The 18,998-nt window shown below is 41.2% G+C and overlaps 1 protein-coding gene across 4 annotated transcripts in view; it reads left to right on the top strand.

Moving 5' to 3' along the window:
- Positions 1–18,998, top strand: part of TLE1 (TLE family member 1, transcriptional corepressor) — an 88,410-nt gene that overhangs the window by 12,991 nt on the left and 56,421 nt on the right. For all 4 annotated transcript variants that reach the window (XM_080669563.1, XM_080669562.1, XM_080669561.1 and 1 more), the window contains exon 5: positions 18,908–18,970. In XM_080669563.1, coding sequence (XP_080525689.1) covers positions 18,908–18,970 — 63 coding nt within the window. The remainder of the gene's footprint in view (positions 1–18,907; positions 18,971–18,998) is intronic.

Genomic DNA, 18,998 nt, shown 5'->3' with positions numbered 1-18,998 from the left:
GAAACATCGATGAGAGAGAAACATTGATCAGCTGCCTCCTGCACACCTCCTACTGGGGATGTGCCCGCAACCAAGGTACATGCCCTTGACCAGAATCGAACCCGGGACCCTCCAGTCCGCAGGCCAACGCTCTATCCATTGAGCCACACCGGCTAGGCTAGAATGCATTTCTTTACGCAGACACAATGGTGCCTGGCACTTGGGCACTCTGAGGATAGCTCTTCTCGAAATCTGTTACTGATCCATTTAAAACTTTATCCTGTTGTTGAATTCCAGGCCACACCCCCATCCTGTTTTTTTCCTTCCTCCCTCCATCTAAATTATTCACTATTTATTATTTTCCCTCAATGACTACGTTTTTTATTTGTTTCCTTCTAAGATCAGAAGCATTTATCTTAAAGCTCAAAAGGAAACTTTTTTTAAAAAATGCAGACCCCATTGGCAACCTGTTGTCTAAGGAATCTAGAGGAATTAAAATGCCCTACTTAGACCAAACAGTAAAATAAGCCCTTGGAAGGAGCAGCCTTAAGTAGTTAATACAACTACCAGTGAAAATAGAGTTGTGTTGAGTTTTTTCATTTACAGGAATAGATGAACAACAAAGAGGATTTGGTTCATTTTACTGAAGGGAGTTTTGGCAGAATAAAGGATGGGAGGTGCATTTCTGATTTTTTTCTTTTTAATGTAATGTAGAAAATCCAATCTTAATTTGTCACCCTGAAAAAAAAAGGGGGGGGTGTAAAAGGGGGTTGGGTAGGAGGGTGCGTATGAATTACAAGGCCAAGTTGTTAATTGGTTAGAGAAAGAAGTTGTTTTTTCAGCCTTAATGATGTCTACCTTTTAATGAAGTATATCTTTTGGCTATGAAAACTTGTAAGGTGCTTTGCAAAAATTTGAGTAGTTATGTTCTTCATGTACATCATGGGCTTGAGATTTTTGTGTCCTGTCACATTCACAGCTTCTGCTCTGTGCTAATTATTTGGGAAAGCAGGGGGAAAAATGCACAGGGAAGGAAAGCAGGGCCATTGAAATTGGACATACTGGAATTTTAGGCTCTTGTCTGTTATTGCCAAGTAGGATGCAGTAGAAACTTGTGTATGTCTATTGGGGATAAAGGAAGGCACAGCTGAGACAAATTGTGCCAGTACCTTTTCTCACACTTTCTTAAAAGCTCAACTGCCTGACACCTGTGTGCTGAGAAGCTCCAGGTTTCTGTCTTTCTGTGTTTAGCCTGAGGAGGTCCTGAAGTCCTAAGTGTCTGTAGGGAAAGCTCTAGGTTCTTGACAACCCCCTCAGCCTGGGGTTCCGGAGCCTTTTTCATTTGTAAGCTGACTGGCTCTTTTACAGTGTCTGGACTATCTCCTTGCACAGCTACCAAGAGATTGAACTTGGACCACTGAAGTGTATCCAACATCTGTACTTTTTAGCTGATTAAAGACCAAAATCATCCAGTAACTCAGGAGGGGATCTGCTGACTTTCAAATCTTATAGGAAATCTGTATTCCATAATTGACTATCCTGAATGCTGTGATGTTTGTGAGTTAAATGAAGTATAAAGAGGTGTCATATTTTGGCTACTTGGATTTCTCTAAGAGTATAGGGATTTTTTGAACTGGTTGCTAAATCTGTATTCTTATTTCTTGACTAATGGATCCAATATGACTTATCTCCCTAAAGAACCTCAGAAACATCAATGTCAGCATACACTATAATCTTGTGCAGCCATTGTTTTGGTCATTATTTTATCACAAGGTCAAATATCCCTGCAAAACTGTGATTTCTTTTTTATTTTACTTTTTTCTGATTAGCTACTGGAATTACTCAGGTCAGTTTCCCTCAAAATACTGAAATTGCTCAAGGTTTATATGGAATGAGTACCAATTGTTGCTTCTCAAAACAGTATAAAAGGGAAGAGGCTTTTGAGTAGACTTTACACTGTGAGAATATTGGTATTGACACCATTTATAATTTGGAGTATAGTTTGAAGACCAGATTCTACTGTTTGTCGCATACTGGTTAATATGGCTGTAAAGAGGAGATGAATGTGGCTACTTTTCCAAGTCTATTACTCAGGAGGACTGTAAATTTGATTGGCTGTTACAATTCTAGCAGAATCATTCGATTTGAGAGCAATAGAAAGATAAGATATCCAATTACCCAAATGATTTGCAGGGTTAGCCAACGTTGTCATGGAGACACGAGTTGGAACAAATTAAATTTTAAGCAATAAAATAATCTTAAAGCCCGTCTGGGAACAAGAAAATTTGGCAGTGGCACTTACCTGAATTGAATCGTAGCTTGACACGATGTTGTTTGACATTGATATACTGTGGGGGCCTAAACTTATATATGGCACAACATTCCCTTAAAAAAGTAGCTCGGTCAAACCAGTAAAGGGGAGTGGGGAGTATTAGTATAAAATTGGGATATTAACATTAATTCCATGGCTTAAATGATAATTAGGCTCTGGGTTCCCATTTTGTATTTAAGGATTGAAGTGCCTTAATAATGATTAAATAGCATTAATTGGACACTTGAAAAAAGATTGATTTCTCAGCAGCATGTAGTGTTTGGAACTGCTGCTCCCTTTGTGTGTGTGTTAACAGACATAATAGAATGTGGATGTCTTTGAGTGGGGGGTGGAGGTGTAGGTATGCATATATTTGCATGTACGAATAAGGAGATTTTGACATGCTCCTGGGCTGCAGATGATTCTCTGTATTCGTTACAATTTTGAGTAAGCTGCAGGACTGCTTGCAGACTAGAGAAATTGCCTTCCAAACTTTAGCCAATGACCCCAAACCTGAGTAAGCGTCACTCTGGGGCTTAGAAGGTTATTTCCCCCTATTAATGTATTGTTTAACTGGTTCCTGGCTTGTGCCGCAGATTTGAAAACAGCCCAGCAGCCCAGAAGGAGGGAGGGCTCTTTGTCCACATGTCTATTAGACAGATGGAGACGAAAATTGGTCTGAGGTCAAGCCATTTGCAGCGTTCTCACAGCCTTCGATTTTCCTCTCATCCTCACCACAGATCATCTCAAATGATTCAGTAATGACCAAAAGTGCAACCTTGACCTTTATTCCCTGGTGAATTACTGTGTTTCACAGTCCAAATGGCAGGAAGTCTATGCTGTTCTTCCAGAAGGAGCTTGGCATTATTGAACCAAGCCAGCCCTGTGGGAACCCGGTGAGGGCAGACCAGCGTAACACAATCTGTGGGTTAAATTTGGTTTCTGGTGCTCTGGGAAACGAGAATTGACATGTCCTGAACCCACATAATTAATGGAAGGATATCTAGGATGCTTTCTAAAAACACGAGCACAGAAATTGATTTGTCTACTTGTAAAATAACTGGTGCATTACAGGAGTGGTAACTTCGGGTGGCCCCTCCTTTATAAATCATTCTCACTTTCATGATTTAGTTGTTCTCCCTTCTCATTTAATAGCTCCGCAGTATATCTTAGACTCACATTGCAACAATTTAAAATTGTAAATTGTCATGACTGAGCATAAGAGGACCTAGGGTTTTTCTTTGGCATACTTTTAATTATATATATTTTTGGACAATCCATGCAACCCTGAATAAATTCTCGTTCATACAATACACATCCCCCTGAAAAAGTAGCTTGGCTGTTATCTTGGAGAAGTGATAATTATTTTTCTCTTGCTTAGATTTCTATGTGGATTGTATTATGATGTGTTGATTAGTTTTTTTTTAAATAATAATTTAACTTGTATTTAAAATGATATTCCTGTTTGCCTCCACCTACATAGCTGAGTTAATATTCTGTGAATCTTTAATATACTAGTGAAGTTTGTCATCTAGGATCCTTGTACTTAGCATCTTCTTAAATACTTAAAAGCTTTTCCAAAGGTTATGCTTTGAAAATTTTCACCAGCATTTCAGATTTCATTTTAATCATGAGCTAAGATGCTTTGAGAAAACAATTTTTTCTTCACTGCTGACTTCATTGTGCACAAGTTTTTTTCTACCCCAGTGGCTCCCAACCTGTGATGCCCATGCTTTCTGGGCACAGCTGTGCACGCTTTTCCTAAAGCCAGAGGCAGGCTCCCAATTTGTAGTGGAGTCCCCTCCCTTAAACAGTCTTCTGGCCACTGGGAGAGTAAATTGCATTCTGGAGCTTTTCAGGTTTCTTGGTGCATGATGTTGATTGAAAAGTAAATTACAGGTTCCAACTGGAAAGGCCCAAGAACCTTGTCTTCCTTCCCAAGATACCACCTCTCCAGTGACTCGGATTGTGGGGGAGTAATGGTCTGGGTGGGGCTTCCAGACTGAGACTGAGTTGGGGACTCAATGGCTTTGCCCTGGAGCCTCACCATCGCTGATGTCTCTAACTTGTGGCCATTCTGCTTTGTGCCACATGGTGTCCTAGTGGAATAGTTGCTTTCCCTAAGAAGTCGCTCTAGGAGTAGAGCGGCTCTGGGAGTAGAGCAGCCGTGTCATTCATGTGTAGCAAAAAAATTAGGGAGCACTGTCCAGGGTCACCTCAGGCAGGAAATTCCTTTCCCACTATCTGGATTGGCTAGAGATTTCAATCTGTTAGGGAACTATTCATGCCAAACCTCTGAGCCAGTTTTCTCCAAAGAAGATGTGGGGAGCAGGGCGATGGGAAATGCTCAAACCAATGATCAGTAGTGCGCTGGTGGCTTGCTTTGTCATGCTGGAAGGTATGGAGATAGTGATCGCAGACCGTTGGAAGTCAGTACCAACCAAAGACAGGCCTACGAGGTAGTTACAATGAAGAAGTGTTTTTAATTTTATTGCAAAGAAAATAACATTACAACATTTGAAGAAAGAACCTTCTCAGAAACCCAGTTTTCAGAGGTAACTTGATTTTTGCGTACTCCTGGGCAGCCTTTGTCTCTACATAATTTATTTTCGTAATTGTAATTTTAGCCTTCCTGCAATGATGATGATGTAGTCAGCTTTTCCTCCCACTGATTCTGCTATTGTATGATATTATCTAATTTCTTAAGAACTCCCTCATGACTAAGACCTGTGAAGAGGGTGAAAGGTGTGTATTTGCTGGGATGTGTTTGAGGGGAGGCTTGTTCGCTTTCCCTTCTGAGAACAATAGGTGATGACTTCACAGAGCTGCTCTGTGATTCACCCTACAGAGTTGTTCACCCTACGGAGTTTGTCTTAAAAACCTTCTGTGGCGTTACAGAGTGCATTTTCCTTTGAGGCTGCCAAATGCTGTCTTTTTCTATCACGGGACAAGTCAGTATGATTTCATGTGAACAGCACTGTCTGAACCCCATAACAAGGGCTTCTGAATAATGGAAATGTGCTGTTTAGGCACCAAAACAGCTGCCATGCTTTTGTCAAGGATGCATCTTTACCAAAGTGACAAATTAAACCCCAAATGCTCTGCTTGGCAACAGTTGGGTCAAAACATTTAAGTCATTAATTAGAAGGAACTGAATGGGGGAGGTGGAATTTACACAAATACACAGGGTTGCAGACCCAACTTCATCTTGGAAATGCAACTGAATTCTTAAAAAAAAAAAAAAAAAAAGTGCAGCCCTCAAGTGGGGCCAGCCAAGCTTGTCATTTGCAAATAAATCAAAAGACCATCATTGCTGGAAGGGAGAACCAATGAATAGAGTTGCTTTGTCATTCTTTGATAGGCCCCATATTCAAGCCTGCTATTAAAAATGAATGCATTCAAGAGACTCTGCATTAAGAACATAAACAATTAAGGGCACTTGAGTTGCTCTGCTGAGAGCTGCCACGAAGGAGATACAAGAGCAAGAGCTTTCTCTGGAGATGCAGGCCCTGCAATCTGTCTCAGGAGGAGCCAGAGAATGGGAGCAATTAGTGTTGCTATCTGCGCCCCGGCAGCCTTCAGCAGGTTTCCCCCCTTTCTCTTAATCTCCTCCTTGTTTCCAAAGAAGCCACAGCGAAGGATGAGCAGTGAAAGGATAGTGTCTGCGCCCAGTTGGAAAGGGCTCAGGTTTAGAATGCGGTAGGAGCTGCCAAGTGAGGGGGAGATGGAACACAAAAGTTATTATCTGCCAGTAATTGGTGACTTATGTTCTGATTAATTGAGCCACTAAAGGGTTTCTGTCATCTGGTACCCTTTGTTTTGTTTTAATCATAGGGTTTAAGGAGGGGGCGAGATTACATTGCCATGGGTGGAATCATTTAAATGAATATTGTTTGAGGTTGTTTCCCACAGTAGGCAAATGTGTTCCGACATCCCCCGGTTTGTGTTCTTGCCTTGGCCTTGTTTTGTAAAAAATGCGTGGAGAAGGCAGCCATGGCATTGTGGCAAGGCTCTGGAGAGAGGCAGGCCTGGCTTACCGGCCCACTTGTTTAAACCCTAGTTTCAGGGGACCTGCTCAGATTGAGGATTTGAGAGTAGGTGTGAGAGGACCTGCAGTGTGCTAAGCAATAGGCTCTGCCGCTGTTGTGGTTAAGGGATGACAGCGGTTCTCGGGCTGTGGTCTTAGTCCAATAACCACACATCACCTGGAAACTTGAGAGCAGTGCTGATGCTGGGGCCTCAGGTCTCCTGACTCAGAATCTGGGAGTGTGACCCAGCTGCTCATGCTTTAGCAAGTCTCTCAGGTGGTTCCAAAGCATTCTTAAGTTTGAGAATCCCTCATAACCTCATTACAACCTTAACTTAATGACACAAGTTCTTTTCATTTGGATTTCCCCAAAATGTGATTAGTCAGTTTATTGACACAATTCTATTTTAAAAGAAAGCTACTCTGATGCGTTAAAATTTAAGGTAAAATTAACCCTTTCATGAGGTGTATGGTGGGGGATAGTAGTAAATCTGGTGAATATTGGGTACTCTAAAGTAGGTCTCTAGGCAAAGGTTCCCCCACCCCCTCCAAAGTAGACTGAGGTGTTTTAGGAGATTATTTGCATCTGTTATTTTGGGTATGTGGTTTTTATTCAAACATCTTGACTTTTCTCCAGGTATATAAATGTCATCTGCAGGAAATAGAGATGTATTTGTAGATGTGATTATGTGGATTTTGCTCTATTGGTGGGCCAGATTGATGTTAATGCTGATACACTAACACTCTCTGCCTGAGGAGAGAACTGAAGCGCAGTTTGGTTGTGACTTGTTTATCTAAGGTTCACAATTGATAATTGAGGTCCCTTGTAAAATGCCTACTTAGCTTTGCAGAGTACTTATACCAGGGCAGTAAGGATGCCGTGCCCCTGTTGTTGACAGATAGGGACTGCTTCTTGTGGTACCATGGTTGGTTGGCTGAGAGACGGCATGGCCTTGGCCTTGTGCTGTTGCAGTCCTGTTTGGGTTGTATTGCTTTGCAAAACAAAGCTGAATTTATCAGCTTTATTTCTGATCTTGAGTATGTCCCAATTTTCCATTTCCGCTTCCTGGAGAAAGGACTAGGCAAAGAATGTGGCCTCTGATCTTGCTTTATGATCCTGGGCAAGTCATTTCCTTTAGACGTCGGTTTCTCCATATGTGACGTGAGGATTGTAAGAGGGCCAGGCACCCACATGGTTTCATGGTTTGCCAGCATTGTTGTGACTCAGTGCCACTGTCAGTCACAGAGGTGGTGGGCCCGACCATCCTTTTCTCTCTTTCCAGTTTAATAATAGAGTTAGACAGTAAATCAAAGGTGGTGTTCACAAGGTCACTGGAAGAAAATAAAAAGTCACCAGTAACCCTACCCCACAGCATAATGACCATTTTTATTTTGGATATCAACAGTCCTGGGCCACATGCATACGTTGTAAAAAAAAAACACCAGCACGCTAACATCACGTCTTTATTGTCCTCCTGCTTCATCTGGTAATGTGTTGGCTGTTTAAACATCATTATCATACATGTGACTTTAATGGTTACTTGCCTTGCCTTTGGGTCTAATACTGTTCTCCTAGTATTAACTGATTTCTCAGGAGGGCAAATGTTAAGATTTTCAGAAATTCTGCAAATGTTTGTGATGTGTTGAACTGCTGTTACATCTTTACCTGTTTTTTCTCTTTTGCTTTGAAACCAGTGCTGCCGTGAACAGCTTCATGCATGGAATGCTTTTCATTTAAACTATTTCCTTAAGATAAATTCTTAGCTGTGGGAAGCCTTACCAAAGGGTTTGAATAATTTCATGCTGTTAGAACACATTGCCCAGTTGCTTTCTAAGTCGACTACCAATTTACTCTGTCATCAGTAATGTTATGATGGTTTCTGTTTCCCAGAGGACTCATCAATGTTGGATTTCATTAATTTTTTTTAATAAACTAACTTAACTGGTGCAGAATGACCCACCTTCCAACAAAGCTTACGTTTTGTTTGCTTGCTGGTGAGGTTGAACATTTTTTCTGTATTTAACATTGTCCTTTCACAGATTCAGAAACTTCTAGTCAGAAGGGATTTAGACATTAGCTATTTCCCTTTGTGTGCATTGTTTTCATATTCTTTTTTAAAAATTCATTTCAGGGAGAGAGATAGAAACATCAATGATGGGAGAGAATCATCCATCCGCTGCCTTCTGCATGCCCCCTACTGGGGGTCAAGCTCGAAACCCAAAACCCGGGCATATGCCCTGACTGGGAATTGAACCAGCAGCGAGCTCTTGGTTCCTGAGTTGATACTCAACCACTGACCCACACTGGCTGGGCTTGTTTTCATATTCTTGTTTGTCTATCTGTTGCCAGACACAGGAGGAGGAAACAGGTGGTATAAAGGTCTTCCTCTGTTCTTGTTTCCATTTCTTCTCCAGGCCATTTATTTAGAATTCCCAGGAAAGATGGTGTGGCTTTTGATGTTTCTTTGGGCTTCCTGCTTGACTCAAACCAAAAAATCAGTTTGCCAGCCCTCAGCATAAACAGCCTTTTTTATGATCCATCAATTTGCAATTTAATGGTGATGGAGTTTCCCCTCCTATAGCTGACTTTGGGCAAGGTGCCATTGGATTGCTTTGAGACCATGGACCATTACTCTTAAGCAGTCCTCACCTTATTTTGAGCTTCAAATAACATTCATTATACATGACTCTGTAGTGGAGAAGTGAGCAGACATTGGGAAGTGGCCTCTTCTGTTTGTAATTAGACTACGTGTAAGGAGTATAAAAAGGGGGAGAGTCTAGCTTTTAGGAATCATAAAATCCTAAAACGTAAGTTCAGATGCACAGAACATGTCTTCAGTTTAAGAGTCCTGCAAAATACACCCGGGTTTGGTTCCAAAGCTAGCCTTCGAGGTATTTGATCATATTTAGTTTAGTTAAAATATGTGAATCTAAGTGTTAATAAGAAACAACAGGCTCAAAATGGAGTCGCTTGTGTTAAGGCTCACATTGGCAAACCAAGACTTAATAGGTTTTTATCCTCTCCTGGGATCATAGCCATTAACAAGTCAATAGCAAAAATGAGGTAATCCAACTGATAGGCCCCCTCCATTCCCCTTAGGTGAGCGACCTTCCCTGAGAACAGTACATTCTTCCCTAATAATTTTCTTTTTCCACCCCTTCTGCCTTTAAACACCTTTCCTTTTGGACAGCTCTTTGGAGCTTCTTTCTGTTTGCTAGATCAGATGCTGTCTGCTTCATGACTCATTGAGTAAAGCCAATTAGATCTTCAAATTTACTCAGTTGAATTTTGCTTTTTAACATAAGATGTGATTTGTTACTGTAAACAGAGCCTTATTCGAACACTGTTTAGTAATAGTTTGTCTGGTTGCCTCTTGATCATTGGATGCAAGGGGATTCCGTTTTATTTTTTATTTTTTTAAAAATATGTTTCTTTATTGATTTCAGAGAGGAAGGGAGGAGAGAGAGATAGAAACATCAATGATGAGAGAGAATCATTGATTGGCTGCCTCTTGCACGCCCCCTACTGGGGATCAAGCCTGCAACCCAAGCATGTGCCCTTGGCCGGAATCGAACCTGGGACCCTTCAGTCCACAGCCGACGCTCTATCCACTGAGTCAAGCCAGCTAGGGCAGGGATTCCATTTTAGACAGTGAACCATTCCTTAAAAGCACATGGACTGTGCCCTGTGGGCAGTGTTCGTGGCAGAGGGTGCAGAGGGGAGCTGTGTCAAATGTTTAGTAGGAGTCTTGTTCTCATGCCTTCTACCTTATTGTGTGGAGAAGACATGGGTGCTGAAAGCTATTAAGAATCTGTATGGAGAAACCAAGATGGCGGCATAGGTAAACACCTAAACTGCTGCCTTGCACAACAATATCAAAACTACAACTGAAAGACAAAACGGACACCATCCAGAACCACAGGAAAGCTGGCTGAGTGGAAATTCTACAACTAGAAGAAAAGAGGAAAGCACATTGAGACTCAGAGGAGCTGCAAAAGGCTGAGGTATGGAGACTCGCACGCGGAGAGTACGGGCGGCTATGTGCACAGGTGGCTGAGTGCGCAGCTGGCTTTCTAAAGCGGGAGGGAGAAGGAAGCTCCCGACTGCACTGAACTCCAGTCCCGGGCGAGACGCTGGGAAACCAGACTCATTCGCTGGGAATCTGGACTGTCAGGAAAAGAGAAAGCACACTGAGACTTGGGAGCTGTGGAAGGCAGAGGTCAGGAGGCGCGCGTACGTAGAGAGGACTGACTGCTGAATGCACAAGAGGCTGAGTGCATGGCTGGCTTTCTAAAGCGGGAGGGAGACGGAAACTCCCGACTGTGCTGAACTCCAGTTCCGGGCAAGTTTCTGGGAACCCCGACTCATTCGGGGAGAAATTGGACTGTCTGGCAGCGGGTGAAACTCGAGGGCGGCTTTCTCTCAGAGGTGCTTGCAACGATTACCATGGGACACTGAGACCCAGGGGCCTCATAGGGCAGGGCTGATGGGAAAGCAAGGCTGTCTGCTCTGCCCTGAAACTCCGCCCCATCCAAGCTGAGCACAAAGGCTTTTGCAATTTTGCAAGTCTTGTCTCATTAGAGTGTCTCCAGCACAGAAGTTCTCCCAGCATAGACACAGCTAATCCTCACAGCCAATTGGCCTGAAGGTCAGTTCCCCCCAGTGATACCAACAACAATCAAGACTTAACTACAACAAGGCTGTGCACACAGCCCACAAAGGGGTGCACCAAGAGTGTCCACCTCAGGTAACTGGGGAGGCTGAGCCACTGTGCCCTAGAGGACACCTACCACTCAAAGCTACTCTACCAACTCAGGGAAGCAGCGAAAATGCAGAGACAAAGAAACAGATCACGAATGAAAGAAATGGAGGAAAACAAACGACTGGATATAGAGTTCAAAACCACGGTTATAAGGTTTTTCAAGAATTTCCTAGAAAAGGCCGATAAATTTAGCGAGACCCTCGAGGATATGAAAAAGGACCAACTAGAAATTAAACATACACTGACTGAAATAAAAGATATTATACAGAGACCTAACAGCAGACTAGAGGACCGCAAGAATCAAGTCAAAGAGTTGAAATACAAAGAAGCAAAAAACACTCAGCCGGAAAAGAAAAAAGAAAAAAGAATCCAAAAATTTGAAGATAGTGTAAGGAGCCTCTGGGACAACCTCAAATGTACCAACATCCAAATTATGGGGGTGCCAGAAGAAGAGAGAGAGCAAGATACTGAAAACCTATTTAAAGAAATAATGACCGAAAAGGTCCCCCACCTGGTGAAAGAAATAGACTTACAAGTCCAGGAAGCACAGAGGACCCCAAACAAAAGGAATCCAAAGAGGACCACAACAAGACACATCATAATTAAAATGCCAAGAGCAAAAGACAAAGAGAGAATATTAAAAGCAGCAAGAGAAAAACAATTTGTTACCTACAAGGGAGCACCCATACGACTGTCAGCTGATTTCTCAACAGAAACTATGCAGGCCAGATGGGAGTGGCAAGAAATATTCAAAGTGATGAATAGCAGGAACCTACAACCAAGATTACTCTACCCAGCAAAGCTATCATTCAGAATTGAAGGTCAGATAAAGAGCTTCACAGATAAGAAAAAGCTAAAGGAGTTCATCACTGCCAAACCAGTATTATATGAAATGCTGAAAAGTATTCTTTAAGAAGAGGAAGAAGAAGAAAAAGGTAAAGATAAAAATTATGAACAACAAATACATGTCTATCAACAAGTGAATCTAAAAATCAAGTGAATAAAAAATCTGATGAACAGAATAAACTGGTGAATATAAAGGAATCAGGGGCATAGAAAGGGAGTGGACTGACAATTCTCGGGGGGAAAGGGGTGTGGGAAATGTGGGAAGAGACTGGACAAAAAGTGTACACCTATGGAGGAGGACAGTGGGGAGGAGGTAAGGGCAGAGGGAGGGGTGGGAACCGGGTGGAGGGTAGCTATGGGGGGAAAAAGAGGAACAGTTGTAATAATCTGAACAATAAAGATTTATTAAATGAACAAAAAAAGAGGAAGGGAGAGGGAGAAATATTGATTTGTTGTTCTACTTATTTATGCATTCATTGGTTGATTCTTGTATGTGCCCTGACCAAGGATCAAACCCACAACCTTGGCATATCCGGGCAACACTCTAACCAACTGAGCTACCTGGTCAGTGTGTGAGTCCCTGCTTTTAATTGTTTTGGATCTATACCTAGAAGTAGAATTGCTGGATCATGTAGTTTTCCATATTTCTGTACTGTTTTCCACAGTGGCTTTACCATTTACATATCCACTGGCAATGCACAAGGGTTCCAATTTCTTCACATCCTTGCCAACACCTGTTATTTTTCTTTGCATTTAAAAAAAAAAAAAAGCCCTGGCTGGTGTGGCTCAGTTGGTTGAGCATCGTCCCATGCACTGAAAGGTTGCTGGTCTGATTCCCAGTTAGGGCACATATCTGGGTTTCGGGAGTGTGAGGGGGAGAGAAGGCAATGATCAACATTTCTCTCTCACATCGATGTCTCTCTCTCCATCCCTCCCTCTTCTTTCCCCTCCTTCCTTCCTCTCTCTAAGCATGTTCTCGAGTGAGGAATAAATAAATAAATAAAAGCTAAAAAAAGATAAAGCATCTGTATGGTAGCTTTATGTTAGATGTGATTTTTAAACCTGTGGACTTACTAGTAGTGTATCAAAGGACAGCAAAGGCTGTGGAGGATCTTGAAGGGCCAAGAGAAGAGTTTGTTTTCTGATATTACTGAGGGGGGAAAGGTAGCTTTCAAGTTGATGTGAGGTTGGCCTTGAAGGATTGGGTTAAGAGAACAGCTCTTTGCAATAGTTCACATGTTAACTTACTTGATTTTGATGAAACACTGAAGTAGGTTGGTGATAAGAACTGTGCCCAAGCGGTTGAAGTGATTTAAGGACATCTACTAGTAGTACTGGTTTACAGAGATGCAAACGCAAGTTTTTGGATTATGAGGGCCAACTCTGTTATCATAAGCAAGTCAGTTAGGGGAGCTGGCTTTGGCAAGGGAGAATAAAGGATTGTTCTGAACAGATAATTTGGATACCTGCTTCCTGTTGCCTCAGTGGATGGAGGCTAGCCATGAAGATAAGGCTTGATGTTGGGGCCTTTACCCAGCTGGTTAAGTTTCTGGGCACAAAGGTTCCATGCATATCTGGTTTGGGCATAGCTCTTGAACCTGACATAATGTTGTTGCCTTATATGGTGTCAGAAATACAGGCACAGGAAAGTTTAGTTATAAGTATTTATAACTATTAGCAGGAACCAAATACGGCTTCAGCTTTCATCAGGAAAATGATTTCCAGGTGGAAAATACAGTTAGCCTGCAGTTTTTCTCGTTGGAGTTGTCTAACCTTTGCAAGAGGTAGAAAGCTGTCTGAAAAGCTTACAGAACTTTCTTAAATACACACTTAGCCTTATTGCAAACTCTGTGGTCAGGAATGGAAGCATGGGTGGAAAACACTACTTGTTAATTTGTGTTCAGTTATAGGTCTGGCCAGAGGTGAGACTTGAATTTAGGCTTCTTTGCTCAAAATGAAGCTCACTTGTCAGAGGACAGTTTCAGATTAGGGTTCACAGACCCGGCATGAGGAGGAGATAGGTGGGGTAAAGGTCCTCCTCTGTTCTTGTTTCCATCTCTTCTCCAGGCCCTTTATTTATTAGGTGCACTGGTTAATAATGGTGGATTTTATAGTCAAAGAAAACACGATAATTTCAAGAGAAACAGCAAAAGTGCTTTATTCAAAGTAATGTCCATTGCCAGCTACACATTTCCCCCATCTTTCAGGTAATTTGTGGATACAGTCCCAATAGAACTTTTCTTGTTTTGAGTCAAACTATTCAGAGACCCAATTTTCCATTTCTTTGTATGTTTTGAAGTGCTGCTCAGAAAGTGCGTGTGCCATTGATCGGAACAAGTGGTAATCTGAAGGAGCAAGGTCTGGTGAATACAGTGGGTGGGTTAATACTTCCCAGGCAAGATCTTTTAACATGTTTTGTCTTTAACTGGTTTTGAAGTGTGTGATGGTGCGTCGTCATGAAGCAAAATTACTTTGCTGTGTCTTCTGGAACATTCTGGTAGTTTCACCATCAAAGCGTGGTTCAAATTGATTATTTGTTGTCGGTAGCGATCAGTATTAACAGGTTCACCTGGTTTTAGAAGTTCATAATATACCACACCTTCCTGATCCCACCAAACGCAGAGCATTGTCTTCTTTCTGAAGCCATTTGGCCTTGCAGTCGATGTTGATGGTTGACCTGGATCAACCCATGATTTTGTGCGTTTGGGATTCTCAAAATAAGTCCACTTTTCATCTCCAGTCAAAATTCGATGCAAAAAAGACTTTCGTGCCGTTGAAGCAACATTTTACTGATGACTTCTCGGTTTTCCATTTGTCTTTCGTTCAGTTGATGTGGCACCCATTTTCCTTCCTTTAAAATCTTTCCCATTGCTTATAAACCATCAGAAATTATTTGCTAAGCAACGTTTAATCTTTCTGCAAGTTGTTTTTGAGTTTGACATGCATCTTCATCCTATAATGTTTGTAATTGTTGGTCTTCAAACTTTTTTGGTTGACCTGAATGTTCTTTCTCTTTCACATCGAAATCATCACTTTTAAAGTGTTTAAACCAGCATTCACAAGTATCTTGAGATGGAGCATGTTCACCATAAGCTGCCTGAAGTATTCAGCAGCACTTTTCTTCAAAATAATGAATTAAAACTTCCCGCAAATGCTCTTTTTTTTTTGGCATGAAATTCGACATTTTTTTCACCGAAACCGGTTTGGTTCAGTGGATAGAACGTCGGCCTGTGGACTGAAGGGTCCCGGGTTCGATTCTGGTCAAGGGCATGTGCCTTGGTTGCGGGCACATCTCTAGTGGGAGGTGTGCAGGAGGCAGCTGATCGATGTTTCTCTCTCATCGATGTTTCTAGCTCTCTATCTCTCTCCCTTCCTCTCTGTAAAAAATCAATAAAATATATTTAAAAAAAATTCGACATTTTTAAGTCTAAAAATATCTATGATGTTAACACCTCTAGAAACTTTGACATATGAAGTTTTGAAGCTTGTTGTCAATACAACAAAATGGGCATACATATCAAGTCATATATATATCAGCATATGTGTAACTCCATCTATTGAAAAAAATCCACATTATTAACCGGTACACCTAGTAGAACTAGTGGCCTGGTGCACAGATTCATGCACATTGAAAGGAAATTAATTAGAAGAACGATTAGTGTGGTAATTACGTTACTGCAAAAAATGACATGTCAAAATAGTATATATAATATAGTATTATAAAATTAAAACACAACGTGCAATTGGTGCCAGCAAGAGCTTTATATGTATTGTGCATGTGTGAGTCAATGTTTATTTTTAAATTGCCAGTGCATGTCATATGTACCAGCCAGTTGGATAGACGGACAGTCGGTCACTTAGCCTTTTATATATATAGATTCCCAGGAAAGATGGTGTGGCTTTTGATGTTCCTTCATCAATTTGATCTTCAACCTTCCTCCTGTTTTTGTCTTACCTACTCTAACTCAATTTATATGATCTATGCTTTAATCTGTAGTTCTTTTTTTTTTTTAATATATATTTTATTGATTTTTCACAGAGAGGAAGGGAGAGGGACAGAGAGCTAGGAACATCGATGAGAGAGAAACATCAATCAGCTGCCTCCTGCACACCCCCCACTGGGTATGTGCCCGCAACCAAGGTACATGCCCTTGACCAGAATCGAACCCAGGACCCTTGAGTCCGCAGGCTGATGCTCTATCCACTGAGCCAAACCGGTTAGGACTGTACTTCTTTTTTTAATAACTAATATTATTAAAGGTTTACAAGTTCATTTCATTCAGGTTTTAAGTGTCCCTGACAGTTAAAATTAGTTCTACCTTAAAGCCACTCCCACGTAATAGCACATATTATTAATTAAAAAGATCATTTTTTTCTTACACCAAAATAAATTCCATCAAGGTCAAGTACTTAAGTATAGAAAGTACAACCATAGCAGCACTAGAAGAAAATTAGAAAACGGCTTCTATAATTTTTGAGTGTTATAATTCTGACCCAAAAGCCAGAACATAAAAACAGTATTCTTTAGCTTGACCACATAAAAACTTAGTTATGCACAGCAAACAGCTATAGCAAATAAGGTTGAAAGACAAATGGCAAGCTGGGAAAACGAGGAAAAAGAGTCAATATTTGTCATATGGGAAGAACTACTACAAAAAGACAGTGATGAATAAATACCAAAGGAAAAACAGAGAAAGGGGGAAAAAAATTCAGTGGGTCAATAAATAAGTAAAAAGATGTTTAATTTCAGGAAGAATCCGAGTGATGCAAATAAAAGTGAGATCACTTTTTACTCTATTAGATGAATAAAGATTTTTAAAAAGGTCAACAAAACCCAGTATTGACATTGTGGGAGAGCATGTGCCCTTATAGACTGGTGATAATATAAATTGGTAAGCTTTTCTACTGGGCAGTTTATCAGCATGCATTCCAATTTAAAATATGCATACACTTTGCCCTAACTGGTTCATTTCTAGGGGTTTCTTTTAGAGATCTTTGTAGAGGGTTATCTGACACAATTTATAAATGTGGCAAATTAGATGAAATATAAATATCCACTGATATTGGGTGCTTAAACACCAGTAGGCTTGTATTTATTGAGTGGGAGAGTGTCTATGAGACATTTTTGAGTAGAAATAACAAATTAGAGAAAAGCAGTATATATAGTGGTGGGCCCTTGATATAAAAGTCTCTCCACTCTGGGCTTGTGAGTGCCTCGAATGATGCTTCCCAGAATCACCACAGTGTTACCTCAGGGTTATCCCTGGATGAGAGACCTAGAGTTATTTTATTTTTCTACATACACATCTGTATGTACTTCAAGTGAGTATTAAGCATTTTTTTTTAAGATTGGGAAACCTTAAGTGTGAATTTTGGAGAAGGGGAAAGTATGGAATGTTCTTTTGGATATATCGTAGCTAGGGAGTGGGGGGCAAGGACTAAGAGTCCACCAAGGGCATTCATCCTCCTTTACACACACACACATCACTCACCCCCACCCGCCCTAACCCTGTTGTGCTGGTGCTTTTGAGGAGAGCTATGACCTTGAGTTAGCTTAATCGGGTGAATTGGGTGTGGCTGCCCTGTCCTATTTTTACACCTGGTGCAGCTGCACCCTTTTTCCATATATCTGTTTGCCCTGCTGGTTAAAGCAAGGTCTATACCAGTCATTTCCTCTTCTAGTACTACATTTCTAACAAGGCCCCGGCTGGAACCCTATCTCATTGGTAGTCAGGGAGAATTGAGTTGGGTTGACCCCAATCCAATCCCATCTAACTGAAGGCCTTGTTACTCAGTGTTAACCAGAATCATCTTAGAGGACAAAAGGCAGCTTTTGTTTGATATACTTCATTATACGGTTCCTACTTTATCTTACTTACTCCATTCTCTGTTTCTCAAGGGCATGGCTATGTGCTTCATAATTTTCGTCTGCTCATGATCCTTTTCATTACCTAATTCACTATCAGGCAGCATTAGTAAGTAAGCATTGATGGAAAATGATGGAATAAATAAGGTCAAATCTGGGACTCGTTTTAGATGACTTTTTTTTTTTCTCCCTTTTAAAGGCAGAACTGGATCCTTAAAGTTAGAGGAAAGGAAGGCAGAGTTGCTTTGCATTTTGCTGGAGGGTGTTGGCGGTGGGGCAGGCAGGTGGATCCTACCCTATGCTGGAAGCAGAAGCACCCTTATTCCCTCCCTTGCCAGTCTGTCCCTTGTAGCAGAAGGATCCTGTGGATTTGGAGCTGGGCAGAGACTTTCCCTGCTTTCTTTACAACAGCTTGGGCCACAGACACTCAGGACACATTTCGTTATGTCCTTCTGAACTGTGGACCCTGTACTGAGGTCTTCACATTTGATGCTGAATTGTGTTGAAACTTTACAGATCCTCAGAACGTCTTGATGTGACTGTCCCTCTGGACTTGAGTTCTGTTTTAATATTATTTTCTTGGCTTGTTTGCAATTTCGAGACTTAATGAAGGCTACTAACATTCAAATACTGCTTCAGTTGTACAAGAGTTGGGATGAGTGGAAAGTGGCTGCTCTCACTCTAGACCTTGTATTGAAAGCTAAATTGCTTTGATGGTGGTCCTGCTCGCCTGTTTCTGACGCTAGTTTGAATGAACTTGCTGTAACTACATAAATGTGCCCGGTACACCATAATTGAATAAGTATTCGAAGGGGTTTGCAATCACCAGGTTAAATGATTATATAGCCTTAAACCACGTAGATTTTCCAATTCAATTAAAGTGCTCATTATCTCTTATTTAAGTGACCAATAAAGCGTGCAGTTATGTCTTACTTTGCAAGTGGGATTAATATCTACTGTTTATCTCAAGATAAATATTGGTAAGGTAGCTGGGAAAAGCAATTTTATGCCCTCAAGAATGGGGTAGTGCAGAGCTAAAGTGTTGGGTGTGAAGTTTTATCTTTCTGAACTGATTATGAAGTATACTAAACATTTATGTGGCTTTGTCTTTATAGACTGAAATCGCCAAGAGATTGAATACGATTTGTGCACAAGTCATCCCATTTCTGTCTCAGGAAGTAAGTAAAACTGTTCAGCTGTTAAAGT

This window comes from Plecotus auritus (genome assembly GCF_963455305.1).
Source record: "Plecotus auritus genome assembly, chromosome: 5".
In the NCBI taxonomy this organism is placed as follows: domain Eukaryota; kingdom Metazoa; phylum Chordata; class Mammalia; order Chiroptera; family Vespertilionidae; genus Plecotus; species Plecotus auritus.
The sequence above is the reverse complement of the archived record's forward strand: the minus strand, read 5'-3'. Positions and strand labels throughout refer to the sequence as shown.